This window comes from Centropristis striata, chromosome 5 (genome assembly GCF_030273125.1).
Source record: "Centropristis striata isolate RG_2023a ecotype Rhode Island chromosome 5, C.striata_1.0, whole genome shotgun sequence".
Taxonomy (NCBI): domain Eukaryota; kingdom Metazoa; phylum Chordata; class Actinopteri; order Perciformes; family Serranidae; genus Centropristis; species Centropristis striata.
The window spans coordinates 12,692,796-12,718,091 of NC_081521.1; the positions used below are offsets into that span (position 1 = coordinate 12,692,796).

The 25,296-nt window shown below is 37.9% G+C and overlaps 1 protein-coding gene across 2 annotated transcripts in view; it reads left to right on the forward strand.

Annotated features, from left to right (window-relative positions):
• The window catches only part of ptpn18 (protein tyrosine phosphatase non-receptor type 18), a 40,045-nt gene that overhangs the window by 12,504 nt on the left and 2,245 nt on the right, over window positions 1–25,296 (forward strand). The window contains exons 2-15 of one of the 2 annotated variants that reach the window (XM_059332316.1): window positions 1,822–1,930; window positions 2,857–2,933; window positions 4,080–4,175; window positions 4,367–4,405; window positions 5,013–5,081; window positions 5,731–5,793; window positions 8,872–9,014; window positions 9,394–9,460; window positions 9,992–10,072; window positions 13,592–13,684; window positions 19,480–19,529; window positions 23,073–23,171; window positions 23,817–24,019; window positions 24,381–24,467. In XM_059332316.1, coding sequence (XP_059188299.1) covers window positions 1,822–1,930; window positions 2,857–2,933; window positions 4,080–4,175; window positions 4,367–4,405; window positions 5,013–5,081; window positions 5,731–5,793; window positions 8,872–9,014; window positions 9,394–9,460; window positions 9,992–10,072; window positions 13,592–13,684; window positions 19,480–19,529; window positions 23,073–23,171; window positions 23,817–24,019; window positions 24,381–24,467 — 1,276 coding nt within the window. The remainder of the gene's footprint in view (window positions 1–1,821; window positions 1,931–2,856; window positions 2,934–4,079; window positions 4,176–4,366; window positions 4,406–5,012; window positions 5,082–5,730; window positions 5,794–8,871; window positions 9,015–9,393; window positions 9,461–9,991; window positions 10,073–13,591; window positions 13,685–19,479; window positions 19,530–23,072; window positions 23,172–23,816; window positions 24,020–24,380; window positions 24,468–25,296) is intronic. The other variant, XM_059332317.1, reaches the window with a different exon arrangement.

Sequence of the window (25,296 nt, forward strand, 5' to 3'; positions counted from 1 at the left end):
CGGTGCCGGTGGGTGGGTTAATGGGAGGAATATTTTGATTAGTTGCTATAAATGTGACTGTTTAATTTGCTTCTCTTTTTAATTTACCTTGATGTGAATTTATTTACTTTCCAATTTACTTTTTTTTACATTTATATATTTATTTGCTTGTTTTTTTATTATATAAAAAAGTTAATGATTATATAAAAAAGTTAATGATTTCATTAATTCAATTCAAGTTCTTGCTTTCATTATTTTGATTGTGTTTTTTTAAAATTATATTTTCATTTTTAAATGATTTATTTAAGTATTATTTTCTTTATATATTTTTGAAAAATACATTAATCTCACTTATTATCAATAAATGAATGCCTTCATTTGTTTTTAATATTATTTTTGGGACATGCAATGACATATTAATTCATTTATTTATTTAGCCAGTTATTTATTATATACTTTGTTTTTTCTTTTTTTGGAAGCTTTTGTCCTCCATACTAGTGTGTACCTATAGTATGTTACTGCGTGAGAGAATAAAAATAAAGTTCCTCTCATTTAAACGTCTGTTTACATTTTACCTTCATGCTGTTTGACTTTGACATGAACATCTACACCTCTGTTTCTGTTTGTTTCCTCCTGTACAGTATTCCTCTTTTATGCCCCATATATATTTGTTTTTACTCTTCAAATGATGTTTTATTGTTTGTCAAGTCAATTCAAAGTTTATTTATAGAGCATGTTTAAAAACAACCTCAGTTGAACAAAGTGCTGTAAAGTTATTAAAATACAATAAAAATCATACACAAATATAGTAATAAATAAAAACAATAAAATAGTAAAAACTATAAACCAATAAAATAGTAATAAAAACTCAATCTAAAAACAGAGTTAGAGTAAAAAAAAAAGAAAAGAAAAGAGTAAAAAGTAAAAAGCCAAGGATTCTTGCCTAGTTGGGACTGAACGCCAAGGAGAATAAATAGTAGGAGTGTGACAAGATTAAACTTGACGATATTTCTCGTTGCGTTAAAAATCAATCTCAGATTTGTGAGTTATCCAAACTTCTATTTTTGACCTGTGAGGGCAGTAAAAGGAAACGAAAGAAGAGGAGGAGCAGGAGTCATTTTGTGACTTTTTAAAATAATTTTGTGTCTTTTTTAGTAATTCTGTGTATTTTTTGGTCATTTTGTGTCTTTTTTAGTAATTCTGTGTATTTTTTGGTCATTTTGTGTCTTTTTAAAGTAATTTAGTGTTTTTTCAGTCATTTTGTGTCTTTTTTGTTCATTTTGTGTCTTTTTAAAGTAATTTCGTTTTTTCAGTCATTTTGTGTCTTTTTTTGGTCATTTTGTGTCTTTTTAAAGTAATTTTGTGTCTTTTTTGGTCATTTTGTGTCTTTTTAAAGTAATTTAGTGTTTTTTCAGTCATTTTGTGTCTTTTTTTGGTCATTTTGTGTCTTTTTTAAGTCATTTTGTGTCTTTTTTGGTCATTTTGTGTCTTTTTTCTGGTCATTTTGTGTCTTTTTTTTGGTCATTTTGTGTCTTTTTTAAAAGTAATTTTGTGTCTTTTTTTGGTCATTTTGTGTCTTTTTTGGTCATTCTGTGCCTTTTTTTAGTAATTTTGTGTCTTTTTTTTGGTCATTTTGATACTGCCTCCAGCGTAATTTGAGTTAGAAACCCCTGCTTTAGACAGTAGTCGTAGCTTTGTTTGTTTTGTTTGTTTGTTGTTCCTCGGTTGATATCAATAAGAGAATTGTTATTATCTTTCTCACTATTGTATGCTTTCTGACTGTACCAAATTGTTGTCATATTTTTGATGTTATCCTTCTTTATGTTTGTGTGTGTGTGACAGGTGGTGCGTTCACAGGCCTCCGTGTTAAAGAAAGATCCAAGTTTTGCCACCGAGGCCGGAGCTCTGAAGGAAAACATCAAGAAAAACAGATACAAAGACATCCTGCCATGTAGGGACACAACACCACGCTCTAAAACTTCACAGGACAAAGAAAATTATTAATGACGTTTTCTCTGAATTTCTCAGATTAGAAAAAAAAAACCAGTAGTTATTCACAAAGCATCTAAGCCTTTAAGAGAGCTGACATGGACTGGGGATTTTAAAATTGTAGTCTTTAGTTTCTTAAACTGAGGAGAACAAAGTGGTCAGAGAAAACCCTTCATCACCATGTGTTATTTAAAAGCCAAAAGCAAACTGGCTGTTACCTTCTCCTTAGTCTAACATGTAGCTTCTACTATATAAAATGATGTTTTGTGGTTGAACAGTTTTAAAACATGTAGTTTTAGCATAACATGCAACAATTTAAATTTACTATAATAATTTAAGTTAAAACAACGTAATTCCAATGGGTTAAGATTGCAAATCAATTCTGCTTACAACTCCAGAGCAGTAGGTGGCAGTAATGTGCACATTCCTGATAAGTAGTTTTGGTTTTTTTTTGGCCATTTTCAGTGCTTTATTGATAGTGAGAGACAGTGTGAAGGGCTCAGGGTCGGATTCAAACCCGGGCTGCTACCCTATTAAATTAAGTAACTCTTAATGATGTCATACAAGTTTAAATGGCCCAATAAAATGCTTACAATAAGGGTAATTGTAACTGTATGTTACAAATCTAGTTGGACTGACCCTTGGTAATTAATTAACAATAATGCAAATACATCATGTTGACCCAACATATTTACATTTTGTCGCTCAACAAAATTGTTTCTCGCTAAAATGAAAGCATTTTATTGAGGTGGAAATTATTTCCATAATTTTCTTACGTTCTGGGAACAAGTTTTTTGAGTGTAGATGATACTGTGCAGCCTGTTTAAAGCTGTATTGATGAGGTGTGTGTGTGTGTGTGTGTGTGTGTGTGTGTGTGTGTGTGTGTAGATGACCAGTCTCGGGTGGTGTTGTCTCTCCTGACCTCAGACTCTGACTCAGATTACATCAACGCCAGTCTAATCATGGTAAGTGTGTTTCTCTCCTTCATCATCGTATCCATCCTCGACTCGTCTATAATAACCCTGATGCAATGATTTGAACAACCCTTTTTGAAATATATTCAACTGAAAGCCGCACAAAGACAGTATATCTAATAGTGAAGCAGATAAAGTTTTATTGTCAATATATATTCTAAAAGGTATAATATGTAAAAAATAAAAATAAAAATCTGTTCTTATTATTTTTTACTTAGTCACATTTTTTTTAACCCTTAATAGGGCACTCCTTGAAATACTTGCATAAATTCAAAATTTCAACCCTAGAGTATATTGGAGGATATTACATACAGCCAAAATGTGTAAAAAAAAAAACACATACAGACCCGGGGGAGGGGGGTAATATTTAGAGAAAAAAGTTTAAGAGGTTAAAGTGGAATCTGCGAGAAAAAAGTTGCTTTTTTCCCCCACTTTTTTCTCGTAAATCTGCGACTTTTTTTTGTTCAGATTTGCCACTTTAAACCTCTTAAATCAAATTTTTTTCTTGTAGATTTGCCACTTTAATCTAGTAAATTTGCAACATTTTTCTCGAAATATTACCTCAATGCTAAACATATAGCAGCCATATGAAAAAAATTACTTCTCACTGTTCTCAGGTTAAATATTTATATGCGATTAAAATGCGATTAATTCCGATTAATTAATTACAAAGCCTCTAATTAATTAGATTAATTTTTTTAATCGAATCCCGGCCCTATTAATTATTATCATACTGATTGGTCAGATGTCATGGTGTCACTGTCTGTAGCTTAGCTGGAAGAAATCCATGTGGTTCTTCGACCAAACAGAGAGACATGGGGACCTCATTAAGATATCCACTGAAGTTACCAAATATAGTTCTTTAAAGGGTTAAGAATCAAGGTTGCATAAAACAAAACAATAATATAAAACATGCAGAACTCAATTTCAACACAAAAAGTTCATCTGAAATGTCTGTTAAAAAGTGAACGTCAGTGCTGTTAGTAGTGTCCACTGTGAAGAGAAAAACTAAAACACACATTCCCTTACAGTTTATTTCGTCATGTCTGCAGTTGTTTGTGTGGTATAAATAATTCCTGCTTCCTCTCAGCTGTCTGTGCTGCTGTTGTTGTTGTAATGTGGGTGTTTGTCCTGCAGGGGGCGTCAGCAGACAGGCGCTACATCGCCTCCCAGGGTCCCCTCAGCTCCACTCTGACTGACTTCTGGAGGATGATCTGGCAGTACGACGTCAAGGTCCAACACACACAACATGAGCCGTTTATGTCCAGGAATTAGTCTGGGTCACTGCAACCTGCACATCTACTAGAATTGAATAAATCTTTTATTTTTTAAACAATTTAAAAGATTTTTAATTAGTGAGACAGAACTCTAATTAATGTTTTTATCAGCAGATGAGTGAGACACTGTGTGTTTGTGTGTTTCAGGTGATAGTCATGGCCTGCAGAGAAATAGAGATGGGAAAGGTAAAAATGATCATATTCATGTTATTATTTTTATTATTATTATTATTATTATTATTATTATTATTAGAGAGAACTATGAAGGCCGAAGTGGAGAAGGGTTCCATGTGAACAGCAGTTGTACAATAATAATAATAATAATAATGATAATATTGTTTTTTGTTGATTCACAGTCTCAGAATAAAATATTACATATTAACATTGTTGAAACTATTACATTCAACTTTTCTCTTCTTTTGTAATAGTTTTATTTAATATTATGACTATATAAAGAAGCTCTTAGCTGACTTTATTAATATGATAATATAAACTTTTTATTTATCAGATTTTTGTGTGAAAAACGTATCTAATCACAGTGACTTGCCATAAAGTTTTTTAAAGTTTTTAATCAACAAAAACACCATTATTTAACATTTAATTTTAATCTTTGATGTTTTTTTATTTTTATTTTTTATTACCAACTCCTGGCTGGCTTAGTTTATAGCAGAAATGATGAAAAAGGAAAATGTATGTTTAATCTCTATTTTTACATTCTCTTCATATTGCAGATAAACAAGCTAAATTTGTATTTATTCATTATTAATGTGTGCTCGTGTGTTGTGCTCTGCAGAAAAAGTGTGAGTGTTACTGGGCTCCAGTTCATCAGTCTGCTGCTTATGGACCCTTTACTGTCTACCACGTGAGAACACACACACACACACACACACACACACACAACCTCAAAAGGGTCACCAAATAAACCTGATAGCCACATGTGGCTCTTTAGGCGATCTACAGTGGCTCCCTGTGGCTTTGACCAAAACATTTATACGATAAATGAAACATTTATTTATTTTTTGTTTAACATTGGTGTAGGCCCTGTTGACTCAAAGTCATTTGTGTTCTTTGATTGGAAAAAATTGCAGCTTATATATGACATTAAAACATTTTTTTTTTAGTTTTTAGTCAACTTATATGTGCATCATAGCTTACAAAAGTCTAAGGCCTGGCTTCTTAACCTCAGAATTTTGCCAACTTCAAGTCGATTCCAAATCTTGTGAGATATTTCTTGTATATTTCTGTCCAGACTTTCATTTACACTTGGGTCCTCGCTGCTTCCTGATAAAATCATATCAGTAATTGCTCATTATGACCTATTAGCAGTGCCGGTAGGCTAATTTAGACTTTGAAGGCTGTTTTATCGTCTTTGTAAGGGCTAAAATTAGGTTTGCGGCTCCATTTCAACATTTTTTCTCTGTTTTGGCCAACAGTGGCTCTTTAGTCAATAAAGGTTGCCGACCCCTGTCCTACCTGATGGATGTAAACATGTTGTCCCTGTGTATCTCCAGCAGGGGGAGACAAGTCCCAATGAAGACGTGGTGATCAGAGCTCTGACTGTCTCATACCAGCAGGTAACAGTTGAATATTACATCACGTTTCAGAGCCCGTTTCAAAACAGGCTGAAAGTTGGGTCTGTGCTGTTGTTGCTCAAAGCTTTCACACAAACCGATCATACGAACAACTTCACACTGCACTTCCCTGGCTCCTGTGCAATGTGTGTTTTGTGTGTTTATTATGCAAAAGAATTAAAAAAAACAGATTTGATTAAAATAAACCCAAAAAAACAATGGAAATGGGACATTTGTGATTTAAAAAAAATTGCAGATCAAAAACACTTGTTTACAGATCCAAAAGTTTTGTTTGCTGTTGAATCTGATGAAAGACTCGTCTCTATTGGTCCGTCTTGATCGTAAACACCCACTGTTAGTTAACAGGAGAGTTATGAAGTCCAGAGAGAAGACAGAGAGAGAGATGTTACAAAGTTGTCACTCTGATCCACACTGACCAAAGTAAAATTGTTGTTTTTGTTAATGCAGTCTGGTAACTTTGAACAGTGCAGACAGAAGGTGCGTTTCCATGAGGTACTTTCCTGAGGATCAGGATCCACCTGAGATCCGCCCAACTCCATGGGTTAGCGGCTCAGGTGAGCCAGCGGCGGACTCAGAGGGGGGGCAGGAGGGGCGACCGCCCCCCTTCATGCCTCCGTGATTGAAAAAGCGCGCTAAAGTGCCTCTAGAGTGGTGAAAACGAGAGGAAGTGCCTTATTGGCTGCCATTTACACGTGCAAAAAATGATTGGGTGCCCTCTGGGGTGCCCCTTCATACAAAACATTATGATGATGATCCCTCTAGTGCAAGAAAATTTGATAACGTGCCTTAATGAGAGCCCTTCTAGTGCCCTTTTTCCTGTTTGGTGCCTCCGTGGTTGAAAAAGCGCTCTACGGTTCCCCTTTATACAATAAATTATGATGATGTGCCCTCTAGAGATTCTATAATACGGTATCACCGAACTGTGAATAATGTTGTGTGAGATGTTTGCTCTCATTTAGCTCTCAAAGTGCACAAAATAGATGCATTTTACTTTAAAATGTACACATTTTCTCCCGGGGTGCCATGCCCCAGGACCCCCCTAGATGGTTTAGTTCGATACTTTGAACTGTCAGTACCATATCATTAATTACTTTGATCTGGATCTCCTTTTAACTTAATGCTAATATTTCATCATACATGATGCATCATAATTTGGCGTGCTGGTGGGGCCCCATGTTGTGCAGAATGTGCCCTTTTTATTTTTTCGCCCCTGCCCTTCAAACAGTCTGAGTCCGCCACTGGAAGAGTCCGCTTTTGTAGGCTTATTATAAGCGGTTAAGGATAATGGATGAGCGGCGATTTCACACATGCATGATAAATTTGCAGACTGGTGGTTCTTTCCTAGCACCACACGATAATTCTTCTCCTTAAAAGAATTGTCACTAGCACTTATTGATGCACTAATAGCTCTTACTGCACTATACCTTGATTGTTTGCTTTGTTTTCTTCCTGTAAGTCACTTTGGATGAAAGCGTCTGCTAAATGACTAAATGTAAATGTTGAGGGGTTAACATCTGCTCTGCTGACTGGGCAGCTGGGAAAGATCGATGCGGGAGGACTGGGCCGCTTGTGAGTGCTTTGGGATGGTGCCTTCAAATTGTTAAGAAGAGTAGGAAGGAGTCTCCAAAATCTCCAATTACACCAGAAAAAGGAACTAGATTTGTCGCTAGTCACATTTCTGAAAAAGAGTCTCTAGATGGGTCTGAATAGTTGCTAAATATAGCGACAATTCGCTAAGTTGGCAACACTGCTTACTGCGTCGGTCTGTTGTCACATTAGAAAAGTACATGTATGGGAACAGAGGCCGAGGGGAACTAACTAGTGGGCGGAGCCAAAACACTCAGCCGCTTTCCAAGAAATACTCAGTAGAAACAGGCCTATAATGGCTTCAGTTCCCCATCAGAAAGAGACATCTGAATCAAACACAGGACTTATCTGTGAGAGTCAAAGGCAACAGTGTTATATTATTTTAACCTGTAAATAATCATCTTTACATTGTTTATACGTTACCAGTAGTTATAAATAGAATTAGCTATTTTAACTCAAACCCTGATCACATTCCTTAACTTTTCCCAACTCATCACAGACCAACGTTTTGTCCCTTTGTGTCAGTTGGACAGGTCAGGGACAGTGTGTCAATTTCGTGACTTACATGCAAAGTGGCTTTTCAAAATAAATGTCAGTGTTCAAAATTAGCTTTCAACAATAAAACCACTTGACTAAGGTTAGGGTAAGAGAACAGGGTTGGGCTCACAAACATTAACTTCCACACTGCACAACTACACACTCACACAGGTTGACTCCACACAACGCTGCTCCTGGTGACACTGAAGTATCACACACAGAGAAACAGAGACGAGCTGACAGGGAGATAGATATCAGTGTGTGTGTGTGTGTGTGTGTGTGTGTGTGTGTGTGTGTGTGTTTGTGTGTGTGTGTGTGTGTGTGTGTGTGTGTTGTAGAAAACTGTTACATGTGTGAACATTCTCTTCCTCCCCTTCATCCATGTCCTCCTTCTTCACCTCCTCTTCTTCCTCCATTTCCTCCTCCTCTTCCTTCTCCAACTCCTCTTCCTCCTTTTTCACCTCTATCTCTTCCTCCACCTTCCTCCACCTCCTCTTCTCTTTCCCCTCTCTCCTTCTTCACCTCCTCTGCCTCCCCCTTCTTCACTTATTTCCTCTTCCTCCACTTCCTCCTTCTCTTCCTTCTTCATCTCATCTTCCTTCTTTTTCACCTCCTCCTCTTCCTCCACCTTGACCTCCTCTTCTCTTTCCCCTCCTCCTCCTCCTCCTCCTCCTCTTCCTTCTTCATCTCTTCTTCCTCCCTTTTCACCTCCTCCTCTTCCTCCACCTTGACCTCCTCTTCTCTTTCCCCTCTCTCCTTCTTCACCTCCTCCTCCTCCCCCTTCTTCACCTATTCCTCCTCCTCTTCTTCCTCCACTTCCTTCTCCTCTTCCTTCTCCATCTCCTCTTCCTCCTTTGTCACCTCCTCCTCTTCCTCCACCTTGACCTCCTCTTCTCTTTCCCCTCTCTCCTTCTTCACCTCCTCCTGCTCCTGCAGGAGAGCCGTTCAGTGGTTCAGTATCAGTTCTTGTCGTGGCCGGATCATGACGTTCCGTACCAGGCTGCAGGAGTCCTGGACCTGCTGGAGGGAGCCAGGAACAGTCAGGGAACACACACCTCGCCTCTGCTGATACACTGCAGGTACACACACACTCACACACACACACACACACACACACACACACACACACACACATCTAAACGGCTGTTAATTTCACGTCATTACTGCAGCTTGTTTTTGCCAGCAGCACAGATCGCAGGTCAGATGGTCATTAACATTCAACAGGCCATGTCACACATATGGCAGCTTATCACACACACACACACACACATACACACACACACTTATAGACTCACACACACTCCCACACACAGCAGGAGGCTGTGAATATGCAGCAGGTAACACCTGCTAACGATGGCACTGTTAACATGCACGCATCTGTTCCTGTGTGTGTGTGTGTGTGTGTGTGTGTGTGTGTGTGTGTGTGTGTGTGTGTGTGTGTGTGTGTGTGTGTCTCAGCGCGGGCTGTGGGAGGACAGGAGTCATCTGTGCTCTCGATTACATCCATGACCTGCTGGTTACCAAGGTAACACATGATCACACATCACATGACATGAAAACATGTCGTTGTTTGTGCAGCTAAAGTATCGAGTGAGAAATAAAACTTCATTTTACCAGAGATATGTTTTGTTGTGTGTTTTGATGTTCTGAGTATTTCTGTTATTTTATTTCTGCTTCTTTGTTTATTCTCACTGTCATTTGTTCATTGATGAGTGAAATTTGCATCATCAAAAAAACAAAACTGAAAAAAACAACTGCATAACATACAATAAGGAATTAAGTAGTCTCAAATTTTAAAAAGTCAATAAATCAACCAATAAATAAATAATTATAACCAAAAAGACAGGCTAGGTAGGTAAAAGACAACAAAGAGCTGTAGCATCTGCAGTTCAAGTCCTAAATTTGGGTTCAAATACATATTCCTTTAATCATAAAGTTTCCGAAAAATCTTTAACACTCAGATTCTTCTCAGGTAAAAATTCAGTTTCAAAAACAGTCTATTAATATCTGTGTGAGGTGGTGGTTCAACATGCTGTTTCCTGTCTCACCCATGCAGCAGATCAACACTTCAGACTTCAGCATCAAGCAGATCGTCCTGGAGCTCCGGAGACAGAGACCCTCATTAGTCCAGACTAAAGTAGGTGCTCTTACAGCAGCTCTCATCTGCTGCTGGTTACTGGGGAAACTAATGCACTGGAAACTTGTAGCAATCCCATAAATTTTTGTTTAGTTACGAAGCAATGAGCAATAGTAATACTAAGCAAGACCCTCACCTCTGGTTGAGTTTTGGTGACTAAGAATGGATTAGATCCTGCTGTTTTATAACCAGGACGACGGTGTTCATGTCCTGTTGTTGGAAGTTATGCATGCAAGTTTTTTAACCCTCTGGATCAAGTCACATGACTTCTTCATGACATCATGATGTAAAAACGTAGCATCGTGGAGCCCTGCTGTCAGCTTCACTCTAAAGCATGGGTCTCAAACTCGCGGCCCGCGGGCCAATTGTGGCCCTCGTGACGATATCTTGTGGCCCCCACCTTGATATGAAAGTTTAATGTGAGTTTTATATGAATGGCACTTTACCGTGTTGTGTGGAAGGTCCCTTTAATTACTTTTTTGGGGGAATTTTGTGTCTTTTTTTGGTAATTTTCCATCTTTTTTAAAATAATTTTGTGACTTTTTTTTAAATAATGGTGTGTCTTTTTTGGTAATGTTGTGTCTTTTTGGGGTAATTTTGTGACTTTTTTTAAATAATGGTGTGTCTTTTTTGGTAATTCTGTGTAATTTTTTTGGTAATTTTGTGTCTTTTTGGGGTAATTTTGTGTCTTTTTTTAATCATTTTGTGTCTTCTTTTAATAATTGTGCGTCTTTTTAAATAATTTTGTGTCTTTTTTGGGTCATTTTGTGTCTTTTTAAAATCATTTTGTGTCTTTTTTGGTAATTCTGTGTCTTTTCTGTCATTTTGTGTCTTTTTTGTGTCATTTTGATACTGCCTCAGCGGCCCCCAGGTAATTTGAGCGTGAGACCCCTGCTCTAAAGTACTGGTGTAAACTCCATGCCAGTTTTTGTTTGTTTGACCAAATAAAACCAGAGATAAGATCAAATATACTTAGTATAAAAAATAGAGGAACTACATGTTTCCTTCATTATATGTTATATTTCGTTATATGTTATATTTGTAACAAACATTTAAAATTCTTCATCGAGCGTTTTAAAAAAAAAAAAATTCAGAATCAGATTTAATGTTTTTTTTCTCATGTTTTTTTGTGGTAAAAATGTTGATCCAGTTAATAATTATCATGTCATATAGGTGAGGTTGTGCTGTAAAAAATATTACAATACCAAAACTCAAGAGAGTTAAGCCTTACCATGCTCTCTTTCCCCCAACCTTAAGGAAGCAGTTATGTTGTCTAAATCAAACCGTTTTATACTGTTAACGTGTTGAAAGCAGCAACTGTATAATGGGTCCCACAGGGCCTGTTATATGACAGCAACATGCTGAAATTTGTGTTTTAAGCCTAAGAATGTTTTTTTGCCTAATTTTACCGTCCTAACTTTTTGTTGTTTTTTAAAGATATTTTGTGTCTTTTTTTTAGCCTGGCTAACACCAGACTAATCTCAAATGAGATCTAGTCTGGGAACCAACGGTTCATTTCTCCGTAGAGGAGGTGTGGTTTACGATCCTCCGGAGCCGTTTTTTGGGCGCTTAGAATGTCTATCAAAAGCGTCTGTAGGTAGCTCTTAGCCAATCAGATCAGTTATACCAGATGACGTATGTAGAGCGACAGAAATGGATGTTTGTTGTGTGTGTGTGTGTGTGTGTCTGTGAGAGAGTGTTGCTTGCTGCTTTGCTTCTCCAGTTCTCGCTTTCTGCAAGATTATTTATTTTCACGATTTATTCCCCCTCATGTCATTCAGCCACACACATCCACTGATTTTATGGGCAATAATCAAGCTGCTGCGGGTCTCTCGGCAGCTCCGCTGTCCCCCGGCTCGTAGCGAGATCACCGGCGTTACAATAGCGGGGCTAATAGCTAATAGCCCCGCTAACGCCGTAACGCTGCCGCTTTTAGCCCTGCTACTGTAACGCCGGTGATCTCGCTACGAGCCGGGGGACAGCGGAGCCGCCGAGAGACCTTTCGCCTTTCAGCTTTCGTTCTAAACTATTAAAAACACTGTCTACAGCTAAAGAGAGTTTCGCGTCTGCTGCAGCCATGTTGGATCCATAAGAAAACTACAAGCTTCCGTCCCTCCCCGCTCTGTGATTGGATCCCTAAAACAGGGCTAAGAAACCTCTCTGGTTTCCAGACCCTTTCGCAGTTCGAAATGAAATCGAACGCGCAAGGCAGTCTGGGTATACCCAGGCTAGGCATTTTCATGCTATAATCAAAAGTAACACAAAGTAAAAGGCCCTAGGCCGGGTTCAAACCCTGGCCTGCTGCAACTTATGCCCCGATTCCTCCAAGGCAGAACCAGGACTGGTTCTGAGCCGGTGCCTAATCTTGAACCAGTTCTTTGCTTTTTGATTGCCAAACATCCGGCTCTCAGCCAGGAAAACTGGTTCCACAGCGGTTCCAAGTCTTTGCTGGTCTTGAACCTCAAACCACTTGTGTCATGGGCTGGGGGCAATTATAACTAAAACATGTATTATTCATTATATTTTGTTTGTTTAATTTCAATGTAATTGATACAATTCAATTCAAATTCAAAATAACTTTATTTATCCTCGAGGGGAAATTCAGTTAGCCTGTTATCTCTGTTAGAATGAGACAGCCTGATGGCTGTAGGAGAAGCTTGCAAAGGCGAAAAACCACGGACATTTTCACTATAATTTGGTTAGTTTTAGTTCGTTTTGTAACCACACAATACAGTTTCAGTTAATTATCTTTGTTTAAACTCTCATTTTTATTTTTATTTTTATTTCAGTTAAAAGAAAGAAATTAGTTTTCTTTATTTCGTTTCGTTTTCCCTTAAAACAAAGTCTGAAATTTCAAAAAAGGCAGTACAAGAACACACACACACACACACACACACACACACACACACACACGTATGGGAACCTGTCTCTTTCTCACGCTTGTGTGCCCACCCCCACAGGGACCACACATTACAGAATAAACAGTGTGTCATATCTTCTCACAGACACCCTAAATAAACCTCTATTTGTGCCTTGCTCTCAATTTACTCTGTGGCCACAATGAGTAGACAATTTATTCCTTTATGAGACTGACCAGTCAACAGATGAAGAGGCCTCACTGTGTAGGAAGTACAAGAACACACGCACACACACACACACACATGCAGATTTGGTGATGATTATGTTTGATTGATGATTTTGTTTTAATAAGCAGTTCAACCAGACCAGTACGGGGGAGAAACTAATATAATACATAAGGGTTAAAAGTGAACAAAGTTCAAAAGAAGTATCTAAAAAGTATGTAAGCCAGGTGTGTGAGTGAGTTGGTGGTCATGTCTCCACACTGTGGCCCAACACACTGCTTCCACCTCTCATATCTGAGACCACACCAGTGACTCCTCAGTGAAGTGACAGAGTGAAACCAGCCGCCTCATCATGTGATTTCACAGATGGTGAAACAGAAGATGACATACTCCTGTCCCTGATGTTGGATAATAAACAGACTCTGTCCTCCTGCAGGAGCAGTATCAGTTCATCTTCACGGCGGCCGCCTGCATGTTTGAGCGAGCCCTGCAGTCAGCTGACGGCCGGCACTACTGTAACCTGTCTCAGGTAAAACACACTCAGTCTAGATTCACTGTGGAGAGAGACTATAGAGTAAGATAGCTGTCATAAAGATGTGTGCATGATTCCAACCATTCGTATTCGTAATGTCAATAAAATCACTGTAAACAATTGTCTTGTAAATTAACAGTAAAATACTGGCAGCAGGGTTTCCAGTATTCTACTGTTCATTTTACAGTTCCTCTACTGTTATTTACTTTACAGCAGGGGCCCGCGAGGCAATACCAAATTATTATATTATTATTGTACTATAAAAGCTGACCTGCCGGTATTATACGGCACATTTACCGCTAATACTACAAATCCCACAATGCCCTGCTGTTGTTTTGGCGCGTCAATCAGGACAGGACCCAGAAACGCGCTCCTCTGTGACAGTCGTCATAGCAACCTCAAGCTAGAGCTTTACAGTATGTTACTGTGACAACCACATACTGGATTACAGTAAAATCCTGCATTTCATTGATTTTCACAGTAAAACACAGTATAGTGCTGAAGCTAGTTGCAATATTGTTGCAGTATACAATCCAGTCATTTTTTGTAAATAGAGCATATTTCTGTCTGAAAGCCACACTGCAAAAAAAGAAAAGTTGGGTGAACTCAAAATTTTAAGGCAACAAACTTTTAATTTAAATTTAATTTAATTAATTTAAATTTTAAGTTGGACAATTAAACAAAAATATTTTCAGTTTTGTTTTTGAATTTGCTCAACTCTGAATTCAGATTTTTGTCAACTCAACTGTAAGTTGTACTAACTTATAATTTAACATTGTAATAACTTTCAATCTTTACTTCTGCTAACTTCTGCAATGTGCTGAATTGGCACGATTGTAACGCCGATGTCAGCTAATGTTGCGACCACAATTTTGAGTTAGCATTGATACGCTGATGGCTACTCTTGTAGCTGTAACAAGCAGCACCGCTAGCATCAGTTAGCCGCTAGCATCAGTTAGCTGCTAGCATCAGTAAGCAGCTAGCATTAATTAGCCGCTAGCTTTGGCTAATGACCGAATTTCACCGCTTTCCCGCATTTCACAACAAAGAAATAAGAGTTAGCAGAACTATTGTCCCTTGTTGTGAACCCCAATGTAAAGATATAAGTAACAACAACTCACCAACTTGTTTTTGAGCAGACAACTGGCTTCCTTTGTTGTGCTAACTTACATTATTGCCCTAAATGTCAGTAATTTATATTTCCAAGTTTTACCAACTTAAATCACTGTTTTAGGCCAAAAAATACAAGTTGGCTTTTTTGCGGTGCAATTACTATGAATTAAGCGCTGTCTTCACTGTAACCTCAGTAATTTTAATATACCATACTGAATGAGTTAGTTAAGTAAAATACAGCCATTAAAATATCATATATTTTATGGGAAACGGCAAGCTACCTACAAATATTGCCCAGAATGCATTGTTTTCTACAGTATAATACCTTTTTAATGGAAAACGGTATGTTACTGTCACAATTTGGCTGTTTTCTTCCAGCAATCTGTTACAGTGTAGTTGTACACAAAATTATGCTTTCATATAGGCCTACGTGAGTCTAAGAAATAGTTTGGGTTAGGATTTTTTTTCTGTGTATTTGTTTACAACAAAGCCAACGGGCAATGAATCAGTGGATATGAATACCATATGAATGGTTGGAATCATATACACATCTTTATGAGCGCTATCTTACTCCATAAGAGATGATGTGATGAAACGTGCTGTAGGAAGTAGCTTCAGAGCAGCTGCAGAAAGAGGAAGCAGTCCGTAAATCTCACTTCCTGTATGTAAATTCACTGAAGACCGTTTGACACTCACACAGAGTCAAACATTTAACTGGAACATTACACTAAAACTAACATAGAACCAACGTAGAGGACTCATGCTGACAGGTAGGTCACAAATTATAACCTTAAACACATCACGTTAACCTGCAGACTTTACATATAAACATACAGTTTTCTTCTGGATTGAATCAGTTTTATGAAGCTCAGTTTGACGGAACGTTTAATGTTCTTATTTATGTGTCGGACTCTGATGTGTGTTGACAGTCAGTCTCTTTATTTCTGATATTGAGTGATCTGGAGGTTAAACAGACATAATTACATGCTACTCAATCAAACACGGAAACGCTGATATTTAGAAATATATTTCTACTTGGATCAAGTGTTGGAGGAAGTGTTCAGGTCTGTTACTGCAGTAAAAATACATTTAGTTAATATTCTTTCAGTAAAAGTACGAAAAAATTATGAGTAAATGTAAAGTGTTATCATTAGTATCATTACATTAGTAAGCATGATTTTACTGTTGGAGCTCATTTATTAATTAATGATTATCTTTATTGTGGATTATTTTCCGATTATTATTTTCTCCATTAATCCATTGATTGTTTGGTTTTGTGAAAATAATTATAAATGGAGCCCAAAGCGACACCAAACCTCGACATCATTTCCATTATTAACAATGTTTACAGGAAAATTAAATGTCTTATAATAACAACAATTTAAAAAAGTTAAATTTTCTGTCAAAAAAATATTATATTTCTATGTGGTCATTTTACTTTCAGTCCTTTTGCACCTAATGAGGGTCATTTTGGAGTTGTTTTGCTCTCTTTTTAGTTGTTTTTCAACATGTAACTTTGCTTTTCATCTTCTTTTAGTCATTTCAAGTGTCTCTGTGATCATTTTGTCTGTTTTTATTATTATTATTATTATTGTTATTATTATTATTATTGCTATTATTAAGCTGGGGCTACATGCTGGTTAGCACTCTTGCCTCACAGCAAGACTGCTAACCGACTCCACCCTGCGGTTTCTCCCAGCATGGTTTTTTTCTCCAACTTCCTCAAACAGTCCAAAAACATGCAGTTAGGTTTAATCAGTGACTCTAAATTGCCCATAGGAGTGAATGAGAACAAGATTGTCTGTCTTTGTGTGGCAGCCCTGTGAGCCTTGTCCAGGGCAAGGTTATAATAGTTTTGGATTTTTCATTAGTTTTAGTTTTAATTTTGTTTTCAAATTCAGTTAGTTTTAGTTAGTTTTTAGAGTGAGTTTGCTAGTTTTTATTTTTATTTTTTAGAAAATGCTTAGTTTTAGTTTAGTTTTTATTAGTTTTAGTGTTAGTTTTAGTTTATTTGTAGTGAGGTGTTTGTTGGGTTCCAGATTCAAAAAAGTCACAATAAATGTTTCCTTTATTTCCTTTGTCTAATCCATCTCAGCCCCAATAAGTTTATTAAGTCATAAAACCAGATAGATGAAATAGATTTCATATCAACCAAAAACATATGAATTTACGTATGAAAAAAGTTGACAAACACGAAAAACAAAGGACATTTTCACTATAATTTTAGTTAGTTTTGTAACCACAAAATACAGTTTCAGTTAGTTATCGTTTTTTCAAAAACTCTTGTTTTTGTTTTTATTTCAGTTAACAAAAATGTTTTTTCAATTCTAGTTTCCGTTATTTTTTGTTAATTTTCGTTAACTATAATAACCTGTTGTGTTATGTGCGGATAAGCTGAATGGCTGAATGATTAAATGATTCCATTACTGTCAGACTCAAGTTGGAGTTGTTGTTAGAGCCATTTTTTGTTTTGATATTGTGTTTGATTTATTGTTTAATATGCAAGATGAATTTGGCTTGGTTATATGAGTTACTTGTTCATTTTATCTGTTTTTTATTTTGTAAAAACATTTTGCTTTTGACGTACTGGGGATGCCGTAGTTCTGTGTGTATTTAGGAGAGGAGCCACAGGTGAACAGGTGAACAGGAAGCAGTACAGTTTTTGACCGCTCAGTGACAGCCTTTTGGTTTATATTTTGCTGGAAAAGCTTATCTTGATCAATCATGTTTTTCTTTTGTTAATTGTAAAATAAATACATCAACGCTGACGGACGAGCTCAGGCTTTTATTTTGTCAATCGAAGGGTCAAGTGTGTCTCAAAGCCACAACCCTGAAGAACTGTGATTATATTTAGAAAATAAGTCACAACAGGCATGTTCCACTTCCTTTCTTATTACCGGGTGTTGGTCGCAAAAATAACACAGCTGATATATTTTCTGTCTTGCCAGCTCTGATCACTTGGGTCTTGTTCAGACTGCCAGCCAAAATCAGATTTTTAGCCCATCCAGATTGGAACTGGATGGCTCTTCTGAAGTCTCAAATCACAACAGTCACAAATCACATGAAATCCGATTATTGCAGACCGGATCGAAACCACCTTCAGGAGGTAGTTTCAGATCGCATCAGTCTGAACCGCTCCAAACACTCGGTTTTGACTGTCCGTGACGTCACTCTACGCGGCGTGACTCATGCGGCCCGACGGGGCGTCCATCCGCCCGGTTTCTCCCCTGGTGCGTCTGAGATGTTCTGCACCTCTACTGGACAGTGATAAGGCCAATATACTGAGGTGACCTGCCTCCATCATGTTTGTTGTTGTCGCTGTTGCAATTATATGACGTTAGGCGCTCTGACGGCGTTACTATAGCAACCTGTCAGATCAGTCAATAATTTGGCCCAGTCTGAACAGAGCCATATCCGATTTGGACACTTGCTAAAAACAGTGTGGTCAGTCAGCCCTAAAAATCAGATTTGAGTAGGAATCTGATTTGAATCACATTCGCCTGAAGTCTGAACGCAGCCTTGGTCCCCCATTACACTTAGGCTACGTTCAGACAGCAGGGCTTAATGCTCAATTCGGATTTTTTTGTGGAATCCGATTTCAAGGAAGGTCGTTGACATTTCCAATTAAATGCGACTTGTATGTGATCTCCAGTGTGAACTTTAAACGTACCAAAAGTGTCCTGCATGCGCATTGGAGGACACGACGACGTCACACGCAGCGAGCGTGCTCAGTGTTTACGGAAGTAGCAGAAAACATGGCTGCCAGCAGTAAGCCTATGTATGATTAATGCGACCTGGCCGTTCAGACTGGAGTCGCATGTCAAAAGATCAGATATGTATCGGTTTTAGGACCACATATCCAAGTGGCCTGGATCGCATTTGAAAAAATCTGATCTGTGTCGTTCAGACTGTCATTAAAAGATCAGATGCAGGTCGCATAGGGGCGAAAAAATCGGATTTGGGTCACTTCAGGCTGCAGTCTGACCGTAGCCTCAGACGTTCAGAATGAAGGTGAAAAGTCACAGAGGTGTAAATATGGTGGCTTGAAACGACACCCTGGAAGAGGCTAGCAACTGTTGTGGCCTTTTCTACACCTCCTCCTGCCGGCAGATGTTTTCACCTCCATGTCAGAGATATACTCACTTCCTCAGGAGCACACCACTGTTTGGCACTCGCGACACATTCAGCTCTGAAAAACAGCGTCAGGTCCGCGCACAGCTTGAAAACACATGACGCAACCAACTAATTATTGACAATTACATTTTTCAGACAACTCATTTTGTCATTGATTTTCGTCAACAATGTCTACTTATGTCATTGCACCCCTAATATTATATTATATATATAATAGAGTTGTACACGGACCCCTAAAAGCATCATTGTGTAACCATGGTGACCAGTGTGCTGATCGGAGCTGCTTTACCAGTAGTAAAAATAAAAGACAAACCTTTGTGTCATCAAAGATAGAAGTCGTTCGTCTCTACTTTCCTGCAACTAACAGTATGCTAATATTTCCATCTGTTTCACATTTCTGTAGTTGACGTCACTTCCAGAAAATATTTCACTTTTTTATACCTAAAAAGGACTTCTTCTTTTTTCCCCCGACAAAACTGTACATAAGATATGTAAGATATTTTTATGACTGTCTTTTAAAATCTGTTCTGTTTTTTTCCCACCAGCTGCCGAAACCTGCAAAGAAAACCACAAAACCACCTGCTCTCTCCAACAGGTACCTGTCTGTCTGTCTGTCTGTCTGTCTGTCTGTCTCTCTCTCTCAATGTCTGAATGTCTCTCTGTCTGTGGGCAGAGACAGATAGAGATGTCTCACCCCGAGGTGTTAAATTAACACTTTCTCACCCTCCATCCCTCCATCCCCATATGTTACCACGGTACCATGGAAACGGAGCAAAGAGAGGGCAGAGGAGGAGGAGGAGGAGGAGGAGGAGATGAGAAGGGGAGAGGCAACTGTTTAAGAACAGAGGGAGGAAGAGGAAAGGAGAAGAAGATAAAAGGGAAGATGGAGAGGAGGAGGATAGGTCAGAAGAAGAAGTGAGAGGAGAGATAGGAGGAGCGGGAGGAGGTTAGAAATAAAAGAGGAAGCAGAAAAAATAGGGAGAATAAATAAGAGAGGAAAGGAAACAAGGATGGAAAAGAAAAAATAGAGAGGATAGAAATCAAGGAGAGGAACCAAGAGAGGAGAGGAAACAAGAAAGCATATGAGGGTAAACAAGGAGAGGAAACAAGAGAGGAGAGGAAACAAGGAGACAAGAAAGCATAGGAGGGTAAACAAGGAGAGGAGAAAAGGTGAGAGGGCAGAGGAGAGCTGACAGAGGAGGAGGAAGAAGGAGGAAAGAAATAAAATGTGAGGGGGAGAAGAAAGTGAAGGAAAGGAAACATGTAAGGAGGAGGAAGGAAGAGGAAAGGAGAAGAAGATAAAAAAGAATATGAGAGGAGGAAGATATGGAGGAGGAGAAGAAGAAGTGCACGTCAAAGAGTGTAAAGCAGAAGATAGTGTAAGAGAGGAGGAGGTGAGAAATGAAAGAGGAAGGACGAAAATAGTGAGTCACGAGAAGAAAGTTGAAACAAGATAGGAGAGGAAACAAGAGAGGAGAGGAAACAAGGAAAGGAGAGAAATCAATGAGAGGAAACAAGGGAATAGAGCAAGAAGAGGGAAAAAGATAGGAGAGGAACCAAGGAAGACAAGGAAACAGGAGAGAAGAGAGGAGAGAAATCAAGGAGAGGAAACAAGATAGGAGAAGAAACAAGAGAGGAGAGGAAACAAGGAAATTAGTGGAAATCAAGGAGAGGAAACAAGATGGGAGAAGAAACAAGAGAGGATAGGAATCAAGGAAAGGAAAACAAGGGAGAGGGGGAAATCAAGGAGAGGAAACAAGGGGATGAAACAAGATAGGAGAGGAAACAAGAGAGGAAATAAACAAGGTAAGGAGTGAAATCAAGGAGAGGAAATATGGGGATAGACCTAGGAGAGGTAAAAAGATAGGAGAGGAACCAAGGAAGAGGGGAGAATTCAAGGAGAGTAAACAAGACAGGAGAGGAAATAAGAGAGAAAAGGAAACAAGGAAGGAGTGAAATCAAGGAGAGGAAAACAAGGAGATGAAACAAGATAGGAGAGGAAACAAGGAGATGAAACAAGATAGGATGGAGGATGAAAAGAGGTTTTTTTTTTAAATCTCAACAAGACTTTTACCTGGTTAAATAAAGGATATATATATATATATATATATATATATATATATATATATCCTTTATTTATATATATATATATATATATATATATATATATATATATATATATATATATATATAGATGGAAGAGGAACATGATTTTATATATATATATATATATATATATAAATAAAATCATGTTCCTCTTCCATCAGTCACTCTGGTCAGACTGCTCTGGTTACAATCAGTGTAATCATGGCGGTTGCGGTCAGGTGTCTGCAGCAGGAAGCTGAGAGCGCGCTGTCTTCCTGCTCACATGTAAATATGCAGCTGTGTTAAACTGACTGTTTCATATTGTCTGCAATGCATCATGGTACCTGTAGTCCAAAACATTCTTCACAAACCATCAGTACACCTGCTGACTTTTAATTTACTGGTTTAAATCAGATTTATCAGTGTATTTTACATATCTTATTAACCATATAATTTGTAATAATTAGCTTATTACACAATAATAAACCAATGTCATAGAAGACTGAACTGTGTGTAACAAGAATTCATAAATATTGAATAAACAGTAATGTTAGATTTTATGTGAGACTAGCATAATCAGTGACATGTTTTATTTAAATACAAGAGGTTTATTAAGTTAACTGCAATCAATACTCATTGGAGTCGATGTTTACTTTGCACAGGGCAAATACTAACGTGTTAAAGAAATCTTTCTTGTTCAGAGCCGTTCTGGAGTGAACTCCTTGCCACTTTACATCGTATTAATAGATTCCAAAGAGAGGTAACATTGTTGCTTGAACAGTTTCTCTTAATGTTGCAGCTGCAGCAGCTAAACTGTACGAGTGCGCAAGGGTGTTTGTGTAAACAATCTTCCTATCCTGTCAGACCGCTTTTTCTTTTCCTTTATTTATCTTTTATTTATTTTTTTGGTATCTGTTTGTATGTTATGTATGGAATTAATTGTACTGTACAAGTGTTGCGTCATGTCTTGTGATACATGTTTGTCAGCGTCTATGATTGTATGTGTTGGGACTGTGTTGACTGTTGTTGTTGTTGTTGTTGTTGTTGTTGTTGATGTTTTTGTTTTGTTGATGATCTCGGAGAAGGGACAATTTGATTTAATGTTTGAACTCCAGGAAGAATAGCTAGGCTTTTTTACTTCTCCAACAGAAAATGAAAGTTCTGGTTTCTTTTCAGCTCTCTTTACAAGGAATCATTTGTATTTGTATTCAGCTGCTGTAATGAGATTATAAAGTAGATCATTTATGTTAATAATAAAGAAGCCTGGAACAATGTGTGAACTAAACCATGTAGTAGTAAAATATTTGAAACTGTATTTTGGTGAATCCAGCAGTCCAGGACAAAGTAGGAAATAACACGAAAATATAAACATTAAATATTATCAATAGAGTTGCAAAAAAATACAGAACGACAGAAATGTAAAATATGAAACCATGCTGCTGCTGTTTTGTTCGCTGATAAGTGTTATAGTCTGTCAGAGAAGAATTACACAAAGGTTAAACTTCCTGCTCTCTGATCACACTTCTTCTCACTCACACACACACACACACACACACACGCACGCACGCACGCACACACACGCGCACACACACACCCACACACGCACACACACACACACACACACACACACACACACATTTTATCTGCAGAGGAGTTTTTTTTTTTATTAACCTGAACATCTTTGCATATTTCTTTTTTTTTTACCAAGTATTTATTGGTGTTCATATGCATTTACACATCTTTTAGATTACATCCGATTTTTCTTTCTGTTACATACAAATAAACAACTATACAAAGTTATTCATGAAATGTATGGACTGAACAGTCAAACAAATAACAGTTTGGCAAACAACTTAGTCTCAATGGTCTGTTTCTGACTTACTTCTACATCACACATACAGTTGGACAGTTCTGAGGTAGACATCTGTGCATATTTCAAACACATTTCTTCGTTCATCCGTTGTGTCTCTTTTATTTTATCTGCACACAAACAGAAATGTTAAAATCAGACTTTGTGAAATTCTTTCTTATCATCTCTGTTATGTTCTTACAGACTGTCTCAGCAGGTGAACATGAGTGACACTTACGCTGTGGTCAACAAGCCCAAACACCCCCACCCTCCGTCAGCTGTAGCCACGCCCAGATCCAGCAGGTAAACAAAAGCCTCTAGATCAGTTTACGTGGTCCACTTATATGTGACTATTTTTTTTTCTGAAATGTATTTCTGTATCTGTGATATCCCACTTTCTATTTAATAAAAAATATGGCTACGAAAAACATCCTGAAATGAATCATGTGGAGTTATGAATACTATTATATATTATATTATATATATATTACATATAATATATTATATTATCTCATGAAAAAAACTAATCCTTTGCAATTTGTAATTTTTTACTAAATAAGTAATTTAACAATATTGACTTATTTATACATTTATTATGTATTCATAGCCCGATTTATTTCCAGATTTATTTCATAGCTATGTTGACACATTTATATGTATTTATAGTTACACTTATTTATATATTTATGTCCCCATTTCATTTAGATTTTATAATAATTTTTACAATAATTTAATTTGCATATTCATATTTCGTATACATTTATTTATTTTATTTCCATATTTATTCATTTTGTAGGCCTAAGTATTTATTTGTTAAACATCTTTATTTATTTCAGAACCATATTTATTCATTTATTTACATTTATTTAAATATTGACTTCAGTGATAATGTATATATATATATATATTAAATTTATTTACCCCTGACGTGTGATAATTAACCCTCAGGACGCTGCCGTCCCATCACTATGACAACGACCCAGCAGGAGCGTCAGCGGCGGCGGTCTACAGCTCCGTCAGACCTCGAGCCAAACCTCTCAGCCTGCCGCTATCAGCCACGCCCCTCTACGACACAGCAACGCCAGCCAATCACATGCTGGGGGAGAGGTCACCGTCACTAGGCAACAGCAGAGAGTATCACCTGGTGCCAGGTGAGAAGGCGAGGAAAGGAGGGAAGGAAGGAAGGAAGGAAGGAAGGGAGGAAGGGAGGTGGAAGGGAGGAGAGAAGGAAGGAAGGAAGGAGGAAGGAAGGGAAGAAGGAAGGAAGGGAGGGAGGAAGGGAGGTGGGAGGGAGGAGAGAAGGAAGGAAGGGAAGAAGGAAGGAAGGGAGGAAAGGAAGGAAGGAAGGAAGGAAGGGAAGAAGGGAAGTGGAAGGGAGGAGAGAAGGAAGGAAGGGAAGAAGGAAGGAAGGAAGGAAGGAAAGGAAAGGAAAGGAAAGAAGGAAGGGAAGAGAAGGGAAGGGAGGGAGAGAAGGAAGGATGTGAGATAAATAAAAAGTGTTTTCTGTTCCAGCTGATGGACATTCTACCGCTGACGATGATTATGAAGATATGACTCCTGTCTCAGAAACCAGCGGCTTCTGCTCACCTGGTGGCATCGGTCAGTACACCTGTACAGTCTGTCTCTTAAAGAGATAGTACACCTTTTCACAACTCTCTTCTTTATTTACCTGCTGGTTTACAAGCGTAGAAATAGAAGATATTGTGGTTTTGTTTAAACAAATTCTAAAATCAAAATCTGTCCCAGCCTTTTTGATGTGGACAAACTAATATAAAACTGATTCAAATATTTTGTTCTTTGTTTTAAGTCATCCAATAGACTGAACACTTTCAGTGTTTCCAGATTGGATATTGCAAATCTACCTGAGAGTTAAAATGATCGTATTTTAGTGTAAATTATTGAGTCATAACCTGTGAACAAAATGGACAAAATGTGTAATTTAACTATAAAACAACAAATCTTTGTGTGGAGAACCGATCATCTGATGTTCTTAAACTTGGTGGACGTGGTGTTGCTTTTTTTATGTGTATTTCCCCACAAATGAGTTCACTATTAAAGGTGCAGTTTGTTATATGGGCGAGGAGAGGGCGAAGGACTAGACGCACTGTTAGCTGTGCAGCTATCACTTGCCAGATTGAAGCAGGCGAGGCTAAGAGCCCTGCTGGATGCTAACTCTTTCTCACCAAACGCCCGCTCTCTCGTCAACAAGAGACTGTTGACTACGAACAACCACACAGACAGCTGTGTTATGGTGCTGTCAGAGACCAGTCTGACTGAACTGGGACTGAGATAAGGTTCTCCAGGGACCCGTCCATTACAGTCAGTGCGTTTACATGCACAGTTTAATCGAGCTATGCTTAAAATTCGATTTTGGCGTCTAACCAGACTTCTGTCCTTGTCCCAGTTTACATGCAACTGAGAAAATCGA